At 36.7% G+C, this 17,500-nt stretch overlaps 1 protein-coding gene across 1 annotated transcript in view; it reads right to left on the bottom strand.

The window, feature by feature from the left end:
- The window catches only part of stk32c (serine/threonine kinase 32C), a 90,306-nt gene that overhangs the window by 29,767 nt on the left and 43,039 nt on the right, over nucleotides 1–17,500 (bottom strand). Inside the window, exon 3 of the mRNA XM_077241887.1 lies at nucleotides 2,021–2,172. Coding sequence (XP_077098002.1) covers nucleotides 2,021–2,172 — 152 coding nt within the window. The remainder of the gene's footprint in view (nucleotides 1–2,020; nucleotides 2,173–17,500) is intronic.

The following is a 17,500-nucleotide window of genomic DNA, read 5'->3' as shown; positions in this document are numbered from 1 at the left end:
GTAATAAACCATAAACGACAGGTATTATTTATAAACGGCCTGACGACCATCATGAGCGGAGAGAGACGTGAAGCTTGAGAGAACCAGTGCTGTAATACACACCAGACCAGACACACACTGTGTGTGTAGTTCACACGTGTTGAGTCGTTCATTCTCTGTGTTTGTAGTTCTAGGTTTTTCTTTAGACTGCCGATCGAGAGTTTTTCTCCTGTAGGTGTGGAGGATTCCTAGTCGGAAATTGGACATGAATTCCCTCTCAAATGGTATTTAGCATTGGGAAACTCCAGATGATTACACACACACACACACACACACACACGAACGATTATCTGGTAAAGCATTCTCGCGCTCAGATGAGACACTTCCTGAAAATCATCTTTATGCTTTTATCCAATTCTGACTTTAGATATAACCTCAGAACTGTGCGATATAAACTCACATTGGCGGAAAAAAAAGGTGCAAATTGTGAGGAAAAAAACGCGCAATTACGTTGTTATTTTTTTATTCCGTGGTGGAAACAAGCTTCCATAACAACCATTTCAGAGACTGCCGCTTCAAATTTTAAATTAATATTTTACAAGCAACTCTTTTATTGTAATATAATAAAAACACCCCTAAACAAAACAATACAACCAAAACGAGCGCTATCCATCAGCCAGACAGCGCTGGGATGTGAACATATTGACGGTTTGCTTGGAAACGGAGGAGATTGAGACGAGAGATGAAGTTTAATCGATAAAAATCAGATCATACTCCGCATCTTCATATTTTCCCCATGAACACTCACCGGTAATACATAAAGATGAGGGGTGTACTACTGAGAGCACATTAACACACACATTACCATTAAATAAAGCATGAAAACACACACACACACGCGATTAGATTAGGTACAGAGTCACAGAAGGACAGGAAGTGATGCGGCGTTTCTATGGAAACAGCCTTAAAGACGACCTGACCATATAAAGAGGAAGACGATAATGATGAAGCTCTTCTTCAGTTACACAACTACACACACACTCGCACAAATCTCCGTTCCTGTGACGTCAAACCATCAGGTGTGTTGGATTACACGGATGATCTTATTTCAGGTTGAACTGCCACATTAAACAGATTAAGAGGGTTTATGCAGCATATTTCATTCATTTCTTTCCCTGAGGTCACAAATATAATCAGGAAAGATGTTTGTTTGCTGGTGTTCGGCAGTAATCGCATCTATCCTGCTTCAGTTGCACATTTATATATTAAGAAAAACTCAGATTTAAGGCAAGACACAGAAAGAAAACATCCAAAATACACATTTAAGTGTTTATTGGCTTCGTACAGATACTATTAAATTAAATTCCAGGACTTTCAAGCACTACTTTTTTTGGTTTTAAAGGACTATAATCTGAGATCTCACTTATCAAAAAATATTTGAGAAAAAGGTAAATAGATCAATAAAAATAAACTAATAAAACAAAATGGCACAAATAAAGTGCAGCACATGGAATAACTGTGTTAACTTTAATCACTGAAAGACACTATAATAAAAGATATCACTTTCCTTATTCAAACTGATTTTTCCCCGTATGAATATATGATTGAGCTGAAGAATAATAGATCTATCATTTACTTGGATATGAGGAATATTACACTCATACTCATGTGAAATATCTCTATATCAGACGGGCTGCATGTTAATTTTGCGTGAAAAGATTGTTTTATCAATAAAATTAAACACTAATTTCACATTTATTGTCTTTCAATAATGCAAGCACTTTTCAAGTACCTTTTCATGAATAATTCTATTTTCAAGGACTTCAATTTCAAAGAGTAAAATTCAAGCACTTTAAGCTCTTGTACGAGCCCTGATTATTGCATTTATCTTGATGCAATCAATCAACTATGGAAACATGGAGATGTTTATTAGTGAAGTTATTTTTTCAGCGGTGTCTTGCCTTAAAAAAGCATGAGGATCAGTGTCGTTCCTCACACACACGCCTCACACATGAACGAATCAGAAGCACAGGATAGTCACCAGAGGTTCACTAAAAACACATGTTCAATCTCCTGCAGGATCTCCAGCTCTCGGAAGACGTTCCGGACCTCGTCGCGCTCGATGCACTGCTGCTTGTTCATGTACTTCATGGCGTACATCTTCTCTGTGTCCCGCTTCTGCACGATGCACACCTGCACACACACACACACACACACACAATGAGAGAGTTACTGAGACACAACGGCTCAGCCCGCGTTAATTACATCAACATACATCATTATAGACTCGCGTCTGATATTAATAACCCGTTCGCTTCGAAATGCCACGGGTCAGAGATCCTTCACGAACACAGAATCCGCATTGAAAGCTCATTTAATGCTAATCAAGAGTGTTTGTGATGTGAGACAGAGATAAAGGTCAAAACACAGTATGGACTGGAGCGGCACCAAATGAAAATCTGATATCACTGCATATTTCACTAGAGTTATTTTCACTGGAAAATCTTAAACATATATATTTATATAATATTGAATAATATGTAATAAATAAAAATATACTTTTCTCAAAATTTGTTCTGAGCTCATATGAGTAGATATCAAATGAATGAATCAGCCTCAATCAGGGTAAAAGCAACTGAGTCATTGAATCATTCATTCAATCATTTAAAGACACTGTGCAGCACCTGTATTCATTGAGGAAAAACACAAACGAGTCAATTAATCATTAATGCAACAGATTTGTTTCAAAAACATGGACTCATTCAGGGGGAAAAAACAAGTGAGTCATAGAATCACACACTCAACCGATTCGTTCAGGAGAGACATTGAATCATTCGTTGAGTCATTTAAAGACACCGATCGGTCAGTGCAGAACCTGTGTTCATACTTCGTAGAGGAACAAAATGATCATTTAGACGGAAGTGAATCAATCAAAACTAACTTTAGCTGGAAAAAACATGTTTCAAGAAACCACTATAAAACCAAACCAATCTCTGTTACCTTGAATTATATGTTTATCTCTGTAAAGCTGCTTTGAAACAATCTACATTGTTAAAAGCGCTATATAAATGACGATGACTTGACTTGACAAAACAAACGAGTCAAATCATTCATTCAACAGATTGGTTTCAAAAACATGGACTCATTCAGGGGGAAAAAACAAGTGAATCATAGAATCACACACTCAACCGATTTGTTCAAATGAACTGATTTGTTCAGGAGTCACTGAATCATTCATTCAACCGTTTGGTTCAAAAGATTAATTCTCTAACAAAACAAATGAGTCATTGAATCATGGAGACTGTTTCAATATAATCCGTCATTGGATTGATTGAATAACTCTTTATTTTGTCAAGTTTAGTATATATTCTTCAGCTGTCCTCATTCAGGCGTTCAGGTAAACTGAACCGAGCCACAGCACGACTTCTAGAAACTGCTCTGATTCTGTCAAACGGATCCTGTGAGAGTCCAGAGGCGACGATCAAGACATTTCGCTGTCCGATTGAAACAAGCTAACAAAATAATCTAGTTGAAATGGCCTTTAGAGCGTCTCATCGAAATGTTGTTTTCCTGAAGTGTAGAAAAGCCTTTGAGCTCTGATAGTGTTTCGGCCGACAGATCCGGACTGAAACGTTCCTTAATTACATCCACTTTGACCCAGCGGTTCACAGAAGACTGAAACCTCCAATACAAACCTGCCCGCAGGCCTCGATACCTCAGATAAACAGAACAAATATCAGCGAGGAGAGGAGACGGAAACAGCGTAACCCAACTCAGATCTAATCATCCGCTCCAAAACAACACAAACACAGAACAAGCAGAAGAATAAGATGCTTCTAAAACATTATACAGTTTAAACTGCTTATAAAGTGCAAAAAACGATGTGTTTCTGTCTCGCTTTCCAGCACAAATATCTAAACATTCTTAAATCAAGATACATTTACTGGAGAAGAAGCAGAATGACTGAAGATATTAAGTCTTGTTTAATGAAATTTTTCTCAAAAAGTTTAAAACCAGAACAAATATCTGGCAATGGAAGCAGAAAAATAAATCTAATTCAAAGCGAAAACGAGATTATTTTTCGGACTCCATTGCCATATATTTCTTCTTGTTTTAGGACTAAAGTCTTAATTTTGACACATTTTTGCTTCTCCAGTAAATGTATTTTGATTTAAGAATGTGTAGATATTCATACTGGAAAAAAGGAGAAAATTACTGAGGAAGAAGTGCAATGCATCACATCAGAAACTCTCACTGAAAATATCACTTTGTCACAGAGCTGTTCTTTAACAATCTAATAAAGTTCACATTTATTTCTTATTCCAAACATTATTAGATTGTTAAAGAAGAGAAGAGATTTATTAGAGTTCACATTTATCTCTTAATCCAAACATTAATAAACCGCATTTAACTCCCGCTGGCTGCTTTTCGTGGTTCAATATTCATAGCGAACACCTGTGATTGTGCTTCAACACACAACACATTAAACGGGTTGTTAAAGGTCAGCCGTTGGCTGCGCTGAAAGACTGTTTCATGCTGATATTTCAGTCAGATTTTGGCTCTGGGAAACATCATAATGTCGGCTGTCGTCACCCGAGCGGATCGGCCCGTCGAGTCACGCTGTGAGAGTGAGATAAACCGGGGAAAGACCCGTATAAACACACGTCTCACTCAACAGATCATCGTTCTGTTTGCATGTTTACAGAAACCCTGATGAGAAACAGCATGACGACAACAACAACACGTGTGTGAATCACACAATCACTGTATGTATGTAAGGTGTAAATGTACAGTAGAGGCAGAAAGTGATGTCCGGTCTATGAGAATGGACATCTTCACCCTTTGAATGCGTTACCGATTTTGCATTGAGTCAATTGTTTTATATGTGAACATTATGAAAATGATGAACACATGCATGCAAAAACAAGAGAGAACCAACTAATTAATAACTGGTTATGTTGTAGTCAATGCATAGTTTTTGATTTTTTAATACATTTTTTGGTGCATTTAGTAAAATAAAACCTGTAGCTTGTCACATAGTAAATACCTTAACCAAGTTTAGTGCTACTCTCATATTTAAAATATTTAAAATTTTTATATTATGATGGCTTAGTCAAACTTGTATCTTTTCAAAACACTACTATACACTAATTTGTCAAAAGTTTGGAATGATTAAGATTTTTGAAAGAAGTCTCTTCTGATCACCAAGGCTGCATTTAAAACCTGAAATATTATTAAACAGCTGTTTTCTATGTGAATATATTGTAAAATGTACTTTATTTCTGCTTTTTCAGCCGGCATCACTTCAGTTCACTGACGCTGAGTTACAAACACATCAAGCACATAAAGAGAAACTTCCTTCCTGTCGCTCAGATCTTTTAAGCTGCCCTTCAGTTGCGTCTCCACTAAAGAGTTTTGATGAGCGTTTATAAGGACCAAAAGCCCCGTCAGCGGCTTTATTCTCATTCCCTGAGCTTCTTCCAGTGAGAAACAGACACATACAGAGAGAAAGAGGTGAGAAAAGATGAGGACAGAAGCACAAAGAGTCTTTTCTCTCACAGTGACGGATGTAAAGACACTTCAAACCCCGGCGTTTATGGATTGAACTCTCATGAAAGCTACACCTCACACTGTCCACACTTCCACTGAAACGACACCTTATTAAATCACTGCAGCCTCTGCCAAAACCATCACATTAAATGCGATATGCTTCATTCTTTTTGGACGACCATTCTGTAATTGTTATTTTGGTGGCGACTACCATGGTTACCATTTTTGGTAAGAATCCTGATGAGGAATAATGACTTCTCTTTCCTAGACACTGATGTCAATCTTTATAAAGCAACATTTAATTAGCAACAGAATATCTCAGCACCTCTTCACCATCATTACGATGATGATGTTGATCATGGCTTAGACTTACTGAAAGAGACGATGGATAATTCATCTCAGACCTTGAAAAGAAATTAAAGGAATGTTCAAATTGTGAACAAACAAGTGTATTCTATGACAAAGATTGTTTAAGGCACTCAGTATGTATTTTTAATAATGTTAAAATTGAATAATAATTATGAATTATTATATTTATGTGCCTATCTGTTTAGTTGCGAGTGCAGTGAGCCTGCAGAGACTCCGCCCACACGCTCTTCTGATTGGCTGTGATTGATTCTGGAAAGACAGAAATCTGCTTATTTTTTGACCCTCTTAGAAGAAAACAAACACATCTCAAGGTATTTATTTGATACAGTGGCAAAATTAATGAGAAATACAGCTGTTTCCAAACAGCACATAAGACTTTATGAACTACTTTGGTTGCAAGATTGATAATATTAGAGAGAAATAGTCAGTTGCAGAGACTCCGCCCACACACTCTTCTGATTGGCTGTGATTTAACATTGATTTTGGAGCGCAGCAGGAAGAAAACAAAAAAAGAGGTTTTTTGCACTTCGTGTAAAGACTGCACTACTGCATAGCATACAGAAAAGCCTGAAGGCCAGAAATCTGCTTATTTTTAGAAGAAAACAAACACAACCCTAGGTATTTATTTGATACAGTGGATTAATTAATGAGAAATAAAGCTGTTTCCAAACAGCACAGCAGTAGTGACTTTATGAACTTCTTTGCTTGCAAGATTGATTTATATAAATTGAATTATAAAAATTCTAATTATTATAAATAATTATAACTGTCTACCACAGTATTGCATCATTGTAGTGTCCCTGAGTAAAAATCCATTCATTCATTTCTATAGGAGAAGAAGAATTGTCTAATCTCGTTAAATCAACAACATGTATGTTAGACCGCTTCCAGAGGTCATAGATCCTCTTCTTAACATCATTAATTCATCTTCGTCACTAGGACACGTACCAAAAACCTTTAAGCTGGCTATGATTAAACCGCTTGTTAAAAAAACGCAACTTTATCCTACAGAATTAGTCAATTACAGGCCGATCTCAAATCTACCTTTTCTGTCAAAGATACTAGAAAAGGCAGTATCCTCACAACTGTGTTCCTTTCTTGAAAGAAATGATATCTGTGAGAATTTTCAATCAGGATTTAGACCGCACTATAGCACTGAGACAGCTCTCATTAAAGTCACAAATGATTTGCTCTTATCATCCGATCGTGGTTGTATCTCTCTATTAGTGTTACTCGATCTTAGTGCTGCGTTTGACACTATCGACCGCAACATTCTTTTAAATAGACTCGTAAATGATGTTGGCATTAGTGGAATTGCACTAGCATGGTTCAAATCTTATCTATACGTTATCAGTTTGTAGCAGTAAATGAAGAGATGTCTTATCGAACACAAGTTCAGTATGGTGTACCACAAGGCTCAGAACTAGGACCGTAACCCTAATTCTAAAACCACTGTTAAAACTAAAGGATATATGAAGGATGCAATACTACTCTATGTACTGAAGATTAACATGAGATTGGCAGAAACTGTGTGTTATGTACCCTTTAAAACGTTGAAGAATCTCTGTTTTTACAGTGTAGATGAATGATCCTTGTCACTTTCTAATGAGAACACACAGCTTTCTCTACTCATAAAGCGTGTCAGGTATAAGACGCAGTGTTTTATGTAACACTGCATAATGCGCCGGTCGCGTTATGAATGCGGAGCCGCTGGGGTTTGCAGAGTGTCTTTACTTTTTTAAGCTTCTCTATTCCCATGACTCTGATATATTTAGCCGCTCTATTCATTGTTGTCACAAAGCTTCTGGTAGGCCCGACCCAGCCGGGAGAAACAAGAGTGTTCTGTTCAATCTACAGGAGACTCGAATCAAAAGTGTTGGGTTTCTGGGTCACACAACTGCTGATATGAACAAGACGTCTTACGGATATAAAATAAAACCCGAGAGCTGCAGACAAACTCACACATCCGTCGGTCCACTATTTCAGTCTTACACTGAAAAATAAAGGGTTTTTCATTGGTTAATTACTTTATTAATCATAGTTGATGTTCATTTCAACATTTAGTAATACATTGTTAACATCAAATTTTTATTTGTTAACATTGTTCATGTTAGTTCACAGTGCATTAACTAAACAATGAACTGCTGTATTTGTATTAACTAACATTAACAAAGATTAAAACATACAGCAACAAATATATTGCTCATTGTTAGTTCAAGTTAGTTAATGCAATAACTAATTTTAATAAATAAGACCTTATTGTAAAGCGTTGCCGAACCATTTCTGGTTCCCCAAAGAACCTTTCAGCAAACCATCCTGAAAACCATTTTATTCTTATCGTAAAGAACATTTTAATGATGAAGAACCTTTATATAAACCTCTTCGATAACACTTTATTTGTAGGGGTGTGCATAAGACTGACATGACACTGTCATAAACATGACATAACACCTGTCATGAACATGAAGGAGTCTTTATGAATGTTTATGACTGTTGTCATTAAGTGTCATTCGGTAAATTATGACACTTTTAATGCAAAGTTGACATTGTTTAAAATGTCTTTGTTATGACAACTTGACATTAACCAAGAAATCATAACTAGTCCAACGTGTTCCACTTTACTTGAGGTAAGGGGAAATATTAATGACACTGTTGTTAAAGCATTTGACAGTGTAATAACCCTTAATGACATCTTTATAACTAGTACAATGTGTTCCACTTTACTTGAGGACAAGTAAAATATTCATGTCACAGTTATAATGTTGTCATGACAACCAAGTTAAAACCAACCATAAGATATGACAGGGTAATGTAATGTTAACGCAAAGCTAAATAACTTATTTAAGTTTGATAATTAGACCTGTTATGACATATTTGTGACAGGTTGACAGGTTATAATTTCTTGGTTAATGTCAAGTTGTCATAACAAAGACATTTTAAACAATGTCAACTTTGCATTAAAAGTGTCATAATTTACCGAATGACACCTAATGACAACAGTCATAAACATTCATAAAGACTCCTTCATGTTCGTGACAGGTGTTATGTCATGTTTATGACAGTGTTATGTCAGTCTTATGCACACCCCTTCAAATAAAGTGTTACCGAATCGGTCTCAGTGTTTCTGTCTGTTTTCCAGCATAAATATCTAAACATTCTTAAATCAAGATACATATACAGATATTAAGTCTTGTTTTCTGAAAAATGTATCAAAATTAAGGGAATTCATGCTTAAAACAAGAACAAATATGTGCCAATGGAACAATGGAACATATCTCCCTTGGCAGATATTTGTTCTTGTTTTGAGTGTAAAGTCGCTTAATTTTGAAATTTTTTACATGACAACACTTGTTATTATTTGCATCTCCAGTAAATGTATTTATATAATTGTACTGGAAAACAAGACAGAAATACTGAGGTAGAACAAAGGCTCTTAGACTATCGAGGCCTATAAGAATGTATTCCAATCCCAACAAAGCCTGTTGTATCCAAACATACTCTTTATACCAGAATAATATTTCCTCATGAATTTTCCCAAATTGCCAGTGAGATTTAGGGGATTGGATTGAAACATCTGACTGGAACAAGCACTGTATTTTTTCTCTGAATTCTAACACTGAGCGCTGGTGTTTCCAAACACTGATGAGTCTATGAGTGACAAAGAGAAATCATTTCCTCTTATGTAAATTTGTTTTCTCTCCATCTTTAGTGAAGAGGGACTGGGGGGGGTAATGAAAGCACACGACCAGCACTTACAACACAAATAGCAAAACGCATCATTCATCCAGCATCTGAACGCTCGCCCGGAGGCCTGGAGCTGGCTGGAAATTAAAAATTAAAGGGCAGAAGTGCAGATGAAAAAAATATGGAGACAAAGACATGAGTCAGAAAAGAACATGTTGAAGGCTTTATTTGCAAAAGCCTTCAAAATACAAAGAGAGAGAGAGAGAGAGAGAGAGAGAGAGAGAGAGAGAGAGAGAGAGAGAGAATAGCTATCAACCCACACACAAACTGAGAAACCAAACAATTAAAGACTGATTGTGGGCTGAAGGATTGCTCCAGACGAGCTCGTGTGAGGACAGACACAGAAGAGCTGAATTAATCACTGTGGTTTCATAAACACAAGCTGATCTTCAGCACTTCAGGCCTGACACTGAACATCACGGATGCAGAAGACCAGGAGCTTCATTCATGATCATACAAGCGTGACTGATGACATGTGAATGAATGACACACAAAACAGGCTGATCTAGTTATAGTTGTATGAAAGACATCGTCATCATCATCATCATCATCATCATCATCATCATCATCATCATCAACATCACAGATGAAAACGTTTTTTCCATTTAAAAATGTCACCATTCACTTCAACTTTAATTCACAAGCTTGCGATTCAATTTCAGACTTATTTTGGATATATCAGTCCAGTGCATGTCAATATTTATCAAGAGAAAAGCAATCTGTACTAATGTTGTAAACTAGGGAACCCTATCAGTTGGTACATTATTATAATAATTAAAATTCAAAAGTAATTTGTAGGCTATATCAATTTTACATTGCACATAAGCACTTTTTTATAATAATGAAGTAATAATAACTTTGTAATGACAAAATCATGTTTCTACTCCAATTCATTTTTGAAATATAAACATTTAAATGATGGCTATCATTAAAAAAACGTTAAAATATAGGATAAGTTAATATTGAAGAACATGTTTAATATAAATATAATATGTAATTTATATGTGTGTTATTTTTCTAGCTGACTATTGAGTTTACGGACACTTTTCTGAGGTATATGTGGCATTATTGTTCTCCGGCTGTTTTATTGACGGTCGAAACACTGATTTATGGATTATATGAGACATGATTGACTTCAGGAAGTTCTTCTGGATCTTCTGATGTTCATTGATGTTTATTTGCTGCTGTAACTAGTAGTAAAGAGGAAGCGATGGTCGGTTCTTCTGTCACACACACACACACACACACACACACACACACACACACACACACACACACACACACACACACACACACACACACACACACACACACACACACACACACACACACACACACACACACACACACACACACACACTTACTGACTTTATTTGCTGATGAAATGATTTGAAAGCTTTTGTTTCATATCAAAAGTATGAAGTATTATTGTGATTATTGGACGGCAGGAGCAACGAATAATGTTCAGTTTTGTTCACGAATCGACTAAAAACATCAATTCTTGAGATTTATCTATCTCGTTTTATATGTTTAAAAACAGTCTTAGAAAACACAAAAAAATCTTGGGTTATTTTTTCTACCCAAATCCTGGGTTGAGCCTTTTGGGTCATTTTTTGGGGTTATTTTTGTAGTATTTGGGTAGTTTTTATGTTACCCAGCTCCTCGGTCAGACGTAACAACCCAGTGTTTGGGTAGTTTTCTTGTGTTACCCAGATCTTAGGTCAGACGTGATGATTGAGTTATTTATAGGGTTATAGGGCTTTTTGTGATCTCTTCTAGGAGAGAGTAGCTCCATCAACAGCTCCATCAAATTGGTGCGTGTCTTCGGTAAAATACAGATTTGTGTACATTTTATTTTATCTATAAATTCGTGTGCTCTATATCGTTTAATTTTATGCAAAGCATCACACAGGGGCGATGTGAGTCGCCTACACAAGTTTTTCGCGTGATGGAAACGCCTGATGCCTTGCATAACATTTTATGATTTTATTAAAAAATATACAGAATATAAATACGTACCATGTTAAAATATGTCTCCGAACTGTAGACTGATTGTTTATGGGCCGGTTATGGAGTGATATTTGTGCTGCGAGTCTGAAGTTATAAGTTCGGCCCGAGATCCAGTGCGTTACAGTGGAGACGCACAACAGAGACCCGGCCATCACACTTCATCACATACAGGTTTCAGTTTTACTTCTATACCTGTTAAACAAGCTTAAATATATGCAATATGTATTAAAAACTATATAAAATATACTATACTGTAAAATATGATTGAAAATAAAGGAATTATCATGCAAGCCAGTGGTTGTATAGAGTATTTTAAGGATTTAAGTTAATCCGTAGACATTAATTCATGTATGAAGTGAAACAAGTAAAAATAAAAATAGTAAAAATTAATAGTAAAAAGGAATCAACTATGTTGGGTTAAATCAACCCATTATGCTGGGTTAAATAAACAACCCAATTTGCAGGGCAAAATGAACCCAACGTGTGTTCTGTCCTATATTTACCCTGCCCTTGGGTTGAAAGCAACCCAAATTGGGTTGTTTTAAACCCCATGTTTTATCAGAGTTCATTCACAATTCACAATTTAGGATGAATTCAGTTCACACACTAATCAGCTTCTGTTCTAATGAGTTTTGATCTGTTGTTTTCTAGTTGCAATTTTTAAAAGAATGTAAGATTGAACTGAACTGAGAAGATCTTTGCTGTTCCCGTGGCGTATGAAGGACTTTGAGCTCCGGGTCACACGCGCTCGTGTCATTACAATCTCACCGCGACTGGGAAATATAATCCTGACGGCCTCCGGCTGAGCGTCTCCACGGGAGTGTGTCCCATCACACACACACACACATCACAGCAGGAGTGTGTCCCGTCACACACACATCACGACAGGACTCAGACGCCAGCCGGGAAACAAACGCCCTCAGATCGGGTCCAAACTCAATCACACACACACACACACACACACACACACACACACACACACACACACACACACACACACACACACACACACACACACACACACACACACACATCACAGCAGGAGTGTGTCCCGTCACACACACATCACGACAGGACTCAGACGCCAGCCGGGAAACAAACGCCCTCAGATCGGGTCCAAACTCAATCACACACACACACACACACACACACACACATCACAGCAGGAGTGTGTCCCGTCACACACACATCACGACAGGACTCAGACGCCAGCCGGGAAACAAACGCCCTCAGATCGGGTCCAAACTCAATCACACACACACACACACACACACACACACACACACACACACACACACACACACACACACACACACACACACACACACATACACACACACACACACACACACACACACACACACACACACACACACACACACACACACAGCTGAACGGTATAAACCTCATTATCACCAGCTCTTTTCACAAGTGTGTTACTATTACAATCACATTCTGCTTCACATTTTGCAATACACAACAATTCTGTGTTCACTGCAGTCAAAAATGCTAAAATGACCAGTCTTGTTTTCCTGCAGAAATATCTAAACATTCTTAAATCAAGATATAGATCTCCTAAAATATACATAGAAAATTAGGCTGTGGAACGAATAATCACGAATTATCGCATCTGAAATAAAAGTTTGTTTACAGAATATATGTGTGTGTACTGTGTATAATTATTTTGTATATATAAATACACACATATGCATGTGTATTTAAGACATTTTGCATGTATATAGCCTACTGTATATATATATATATATATATATATATATATTTATACATAATTTATATGTAAATATAAATATTTTATATATAAATAAATAAAAATTCTTAAATTCTATACACATACGTGTGTGTGTGTGTGTGTGTATTTATATATACAAAATAATTATACACAGTACACACACACACACACACACACACACACACACACACACACACACACACACACACATATATTATGTAAACAAACTTTTATTTTGGATGCGATTGCTCAAACCTATTAAAAATGTATAAAAATGAAGTGACTTTAAATTAAATGTAAGTGACAAATATCTTCCAATGAGGTCAGAAAAATAAATGTAACTCAAAGTGAAATATATATATATATATATAAAAATTCTGACCTCATTGGAAGATATTTGTCACTTACATTTAATACAAAGTTCCTTCTCAAGGATGTTTATATATTTGTGCTGTAAATCGAGACAGAAACACTGAGGAATAAGTTCAGGCTTCTGTTCACTGACCGAGATCCTCACCATCACAACTCAAGTACTTTTATTAAAGCATCAAAACAACAACCGTCCGCATTTAACATGAGAGTCGCAGCTCTAAACGGGGCTGACACTTTCAGATGAGCAAATTTAACTCCTAGTTACTAGGCAACCATACATCCCATTAATCTCCAAATTAAATACAATGCAATTAGCCACATACCCTTCATGCATGCAAAACTTGGTGAGTGTTCAGCATGGGAATATGAAGTTATAGCCGTTCAAACAGACATTAATAATGACAGAAGCAATGGGAAGTTAATCGGATAAAAACACTCTTCAATTAAACAGAAAGAGCGCGTGAGCATCACGTATAAATTATGTTTTTTCTCCTGTTATTAGTGGTTGTGTGATGAGACGATATCATATCCAGTCACACACACACACACACTGTACTGACAGTATACCTCATATAATACTGAGGAAACAGCGGGTCAGTTTTTTATTCTGTGTAAAGCTGAAATTATGACTATTTTGACTAATTCCGACTGTCATCATTTAACCGTTCATTTTAATTTAGAATATATCGTAATTTAGACATTTGGTCAATTTCAACGATGTATATGTAATTTAGACATTTTATGACAGTTGATAAGTCAAAATTATGACACAATTTTTTGAAACTATAACAAAATTGAAATTACGACAGTCGAATTTATAACAAAAATGACGAAATTATGAAGTTGAAATTATGACAGTCAAAATAGTCAAAATTATGGCAGTCGAGATGGACAAATTGTCGAAATTATGACATACCAAGTTGAAATTATGAGAATACATTTTTTTAATTATGACATACTACGTTGAAAATATAACAGTCAATTATGAGATAAAATGGTAAAAATTATGACGGGTTGAAATTGACAAGTCAAAATTATGATGTCAAATAAAAGACAAAAACTGAGATAAAAGTTTAAATTGACGTCAAAATTATTACGTAATATAATTTCACATAATTTTGACTTAAATCAATTCCGTCTTAGTATGACATAATTTTGATGTTATATGATTTTACCAAAAGGTGAGGTGGAAATAAAAATGAAGCGTTTCGAGGTTAATACGCTGGAGAGTGAAGAGAGTGAGAGCATTTCTACACAACACCAGATGAATGTAAAACTGCAGATCAGCAGAAGATATTGATCAGGAGAATCAGAGCCGCTGCTCAGATTTCTATGGTTATTGCTCATGAAGAGATGGGGAAGATTTATTGATGGGCTTCAGAAAGGGTCACTTATTTCCTGAAACACCGTTTAAAAGAGCAAAGGGAAAGATCAAATCAGAACGGTTTCACTGGAGACTGAATCTGATCTGACCACAGATTAGGAGGAAAATTCAGCTTTGATACCAGGAAAAAATTACTGTTAATTTATTCACATCGAAAAAAAAACACAGATGTTTTACATTGGAATAATATTTCACAAATTTTACTGTATTTTTGTTCAAATAAAAGTAGCTTTGGTGAGCAGAAGAGACTCTTTCAGAACATTAAAACATTTAAATTCAAGTTTAATTCAAACTTTTGACCGGAAGTTATTTATTGTAAAACAGTCAAACCAAAAATTATTCAGACACCAGATATACACTCACATAAAGGATTATTAGGAACACCATACTAATACTGTGTTTGACCCCCTTTCGCCTTCAGAACTGCCTTAATTCTACGTGGCATTGATTCAACAAGGTGCTGAAAGCATTCTTTAGAAATGTCGGCCCATATTGATAGGATAGCATCTTGCAGTTGATGGAGATTTGTGGGATGCACATCCAGGACACGAAGCTCCCGTTCCACCACATCCCAAAGATGCTCTATTGAGTTGAGATCTGGTGACTGTGGGGGCCATTTTAGTACAGTGAACTCATTGTCATGTTCAAGAAACCAATTTGAAAGGATTCGAGCTTTGTGACATGGTGCATTATCCTGCTGGAAGTAGCCATCAGAGGATGGGTACATGGTGGCCATAAAGGGATGGACATGCTCAGAAACAATGCTCAGGTAGGCCGTGGCATTTAAACGATGCCCAATTGGCACTAAGGGGCCTAAAGTGTGCCAAGAAAACATCCCCCACACCATTACACCACCACTACCAGCCTGCACAGTGGTATAAGGCATGATGGATCCATGTTCTCATTCTGTTTACGCCAAATTCTGACTCTACCATCTGAATGTCTCAACAGAAATCGAGACTCATCAGACCAGGCAACATTTTTCCAGTCTTCAACTGTCCAATTTTGGTGAACTCTTGCAAATTGTAGCCTCTTTTTCCTATTTGTAGTGGAGATGAGTGGTACCCGGTGGGTCTTCTGCTGTTGTAGCCCATCCGCCTCAAGGTTGTGCGTCTTGTGGCTTCACAAATGCTTTGCTGCATACCTCGGTTGTAACGAGTGGTTATTTCAGTCAAACTTGCTCTTCTATCAGCTTGAATCAGTCGGCCCATTCTCCTCTGACCTCTAGCATCAACAAGGCATTTTCGCCCACAGGACTGCCGCATACTGGATGTTTTTCCCTTTTCACACCATTCTTTGTAAACCCTAGAAATGGTTGTTAGTTAAAAAATCCCAGTAACTGAGCAGATTGTGAAATACTCAGACCAGCCCGTCTGGCACCAACAACCATGCCACGCTCAAAATTGCTTAAATCACCTTTCTTTCCCATTCTGACATTCAGTTTGGAGTTCAGGAGATTGTCTTGACCAGGACCACACCCCTAAATGCATTGAAGCAACTGCCATGTGATTGGTTGATTAGATAATTGCATTAATGAGAAATTGAACAGGTGTTCCTAATAATCCTTTAGGTGAGTGTAATAGTTAATATGTTTTCACTAGTGTGTGCAGGACACTATAGTTCATTTATGTAAGTGAGGAGAGCAAAATAAAGTGATATATTATACACAAATGTATTATACACAAAACCAGTTAAATATAAACTGAGTTCTGCTCATATTTTATTACCATTTTCTAAACTATAGCGAATAAACTGATGATGATGTGAGAAATGTTAAAGGAGTCTGAATATATTTTGCTTTGACTGTATATTTCTATTACCACGAAAGTTATTGCTCAGAAATTGCTAATGAGACTTAATGGAGTTCTCAGTGCAAATTTTAGTATCATGAGGCATAAAAATGTGACTTTATTTCATTAAAAAACATAAAAAAACAAAAGGAAACGTGAGATTAGTGGTCTCTCGATTTAATCTGAGTCTGAGAGGAGATCTGGTGTGTGTTTCTGACAGTGTCTTTCTCGGGTCATTCGGAGGATAAATCTCACACGACACACACGCCTTAAATTAATTAACCGCTACGGTCCAGATTAATGGAAAAATTAATTTGTAATTACTTAAGGCCTTCTTAAGCGGTAAATCTCATCGCGGCCTGGTTTCAGATAAGAAGAGCACAGGGTAATTAGAGAAGCAGAATTACCCAGGGTGCCGAGCGACGGTGGCGTTCTTACTGTACTTACTGTAGGTCATGTGACTCCCTTCAGCTCGTTTCATCATCCGTTCATTAGTAGATCTGCACGAGCTGCAGGGGTTTGAAGACTCGTGTGGATAATGAATGTGAACGT

The sequence above is a fragment of the Siphateles boraxobius genome, unplaced genomic scaffold (assembly GCF_051911475.1).
Source record: "Siphateles boraxobius isolate OS27281-9 unplaced genomic scaffold, OSU_SipBor_1 242, whole genome shotgun sequence".
Taxonomy (NCBI): domain Eukaryota; kingdom Metazoa; phylum Chordata; class Actinopteri; order Cypriniformes; family Leuciscidae; genus Siphateles; species Siphateles boraxobius.
This window is presented reverse-complemented; position numbering and strand designations above follow the sequence as displayed.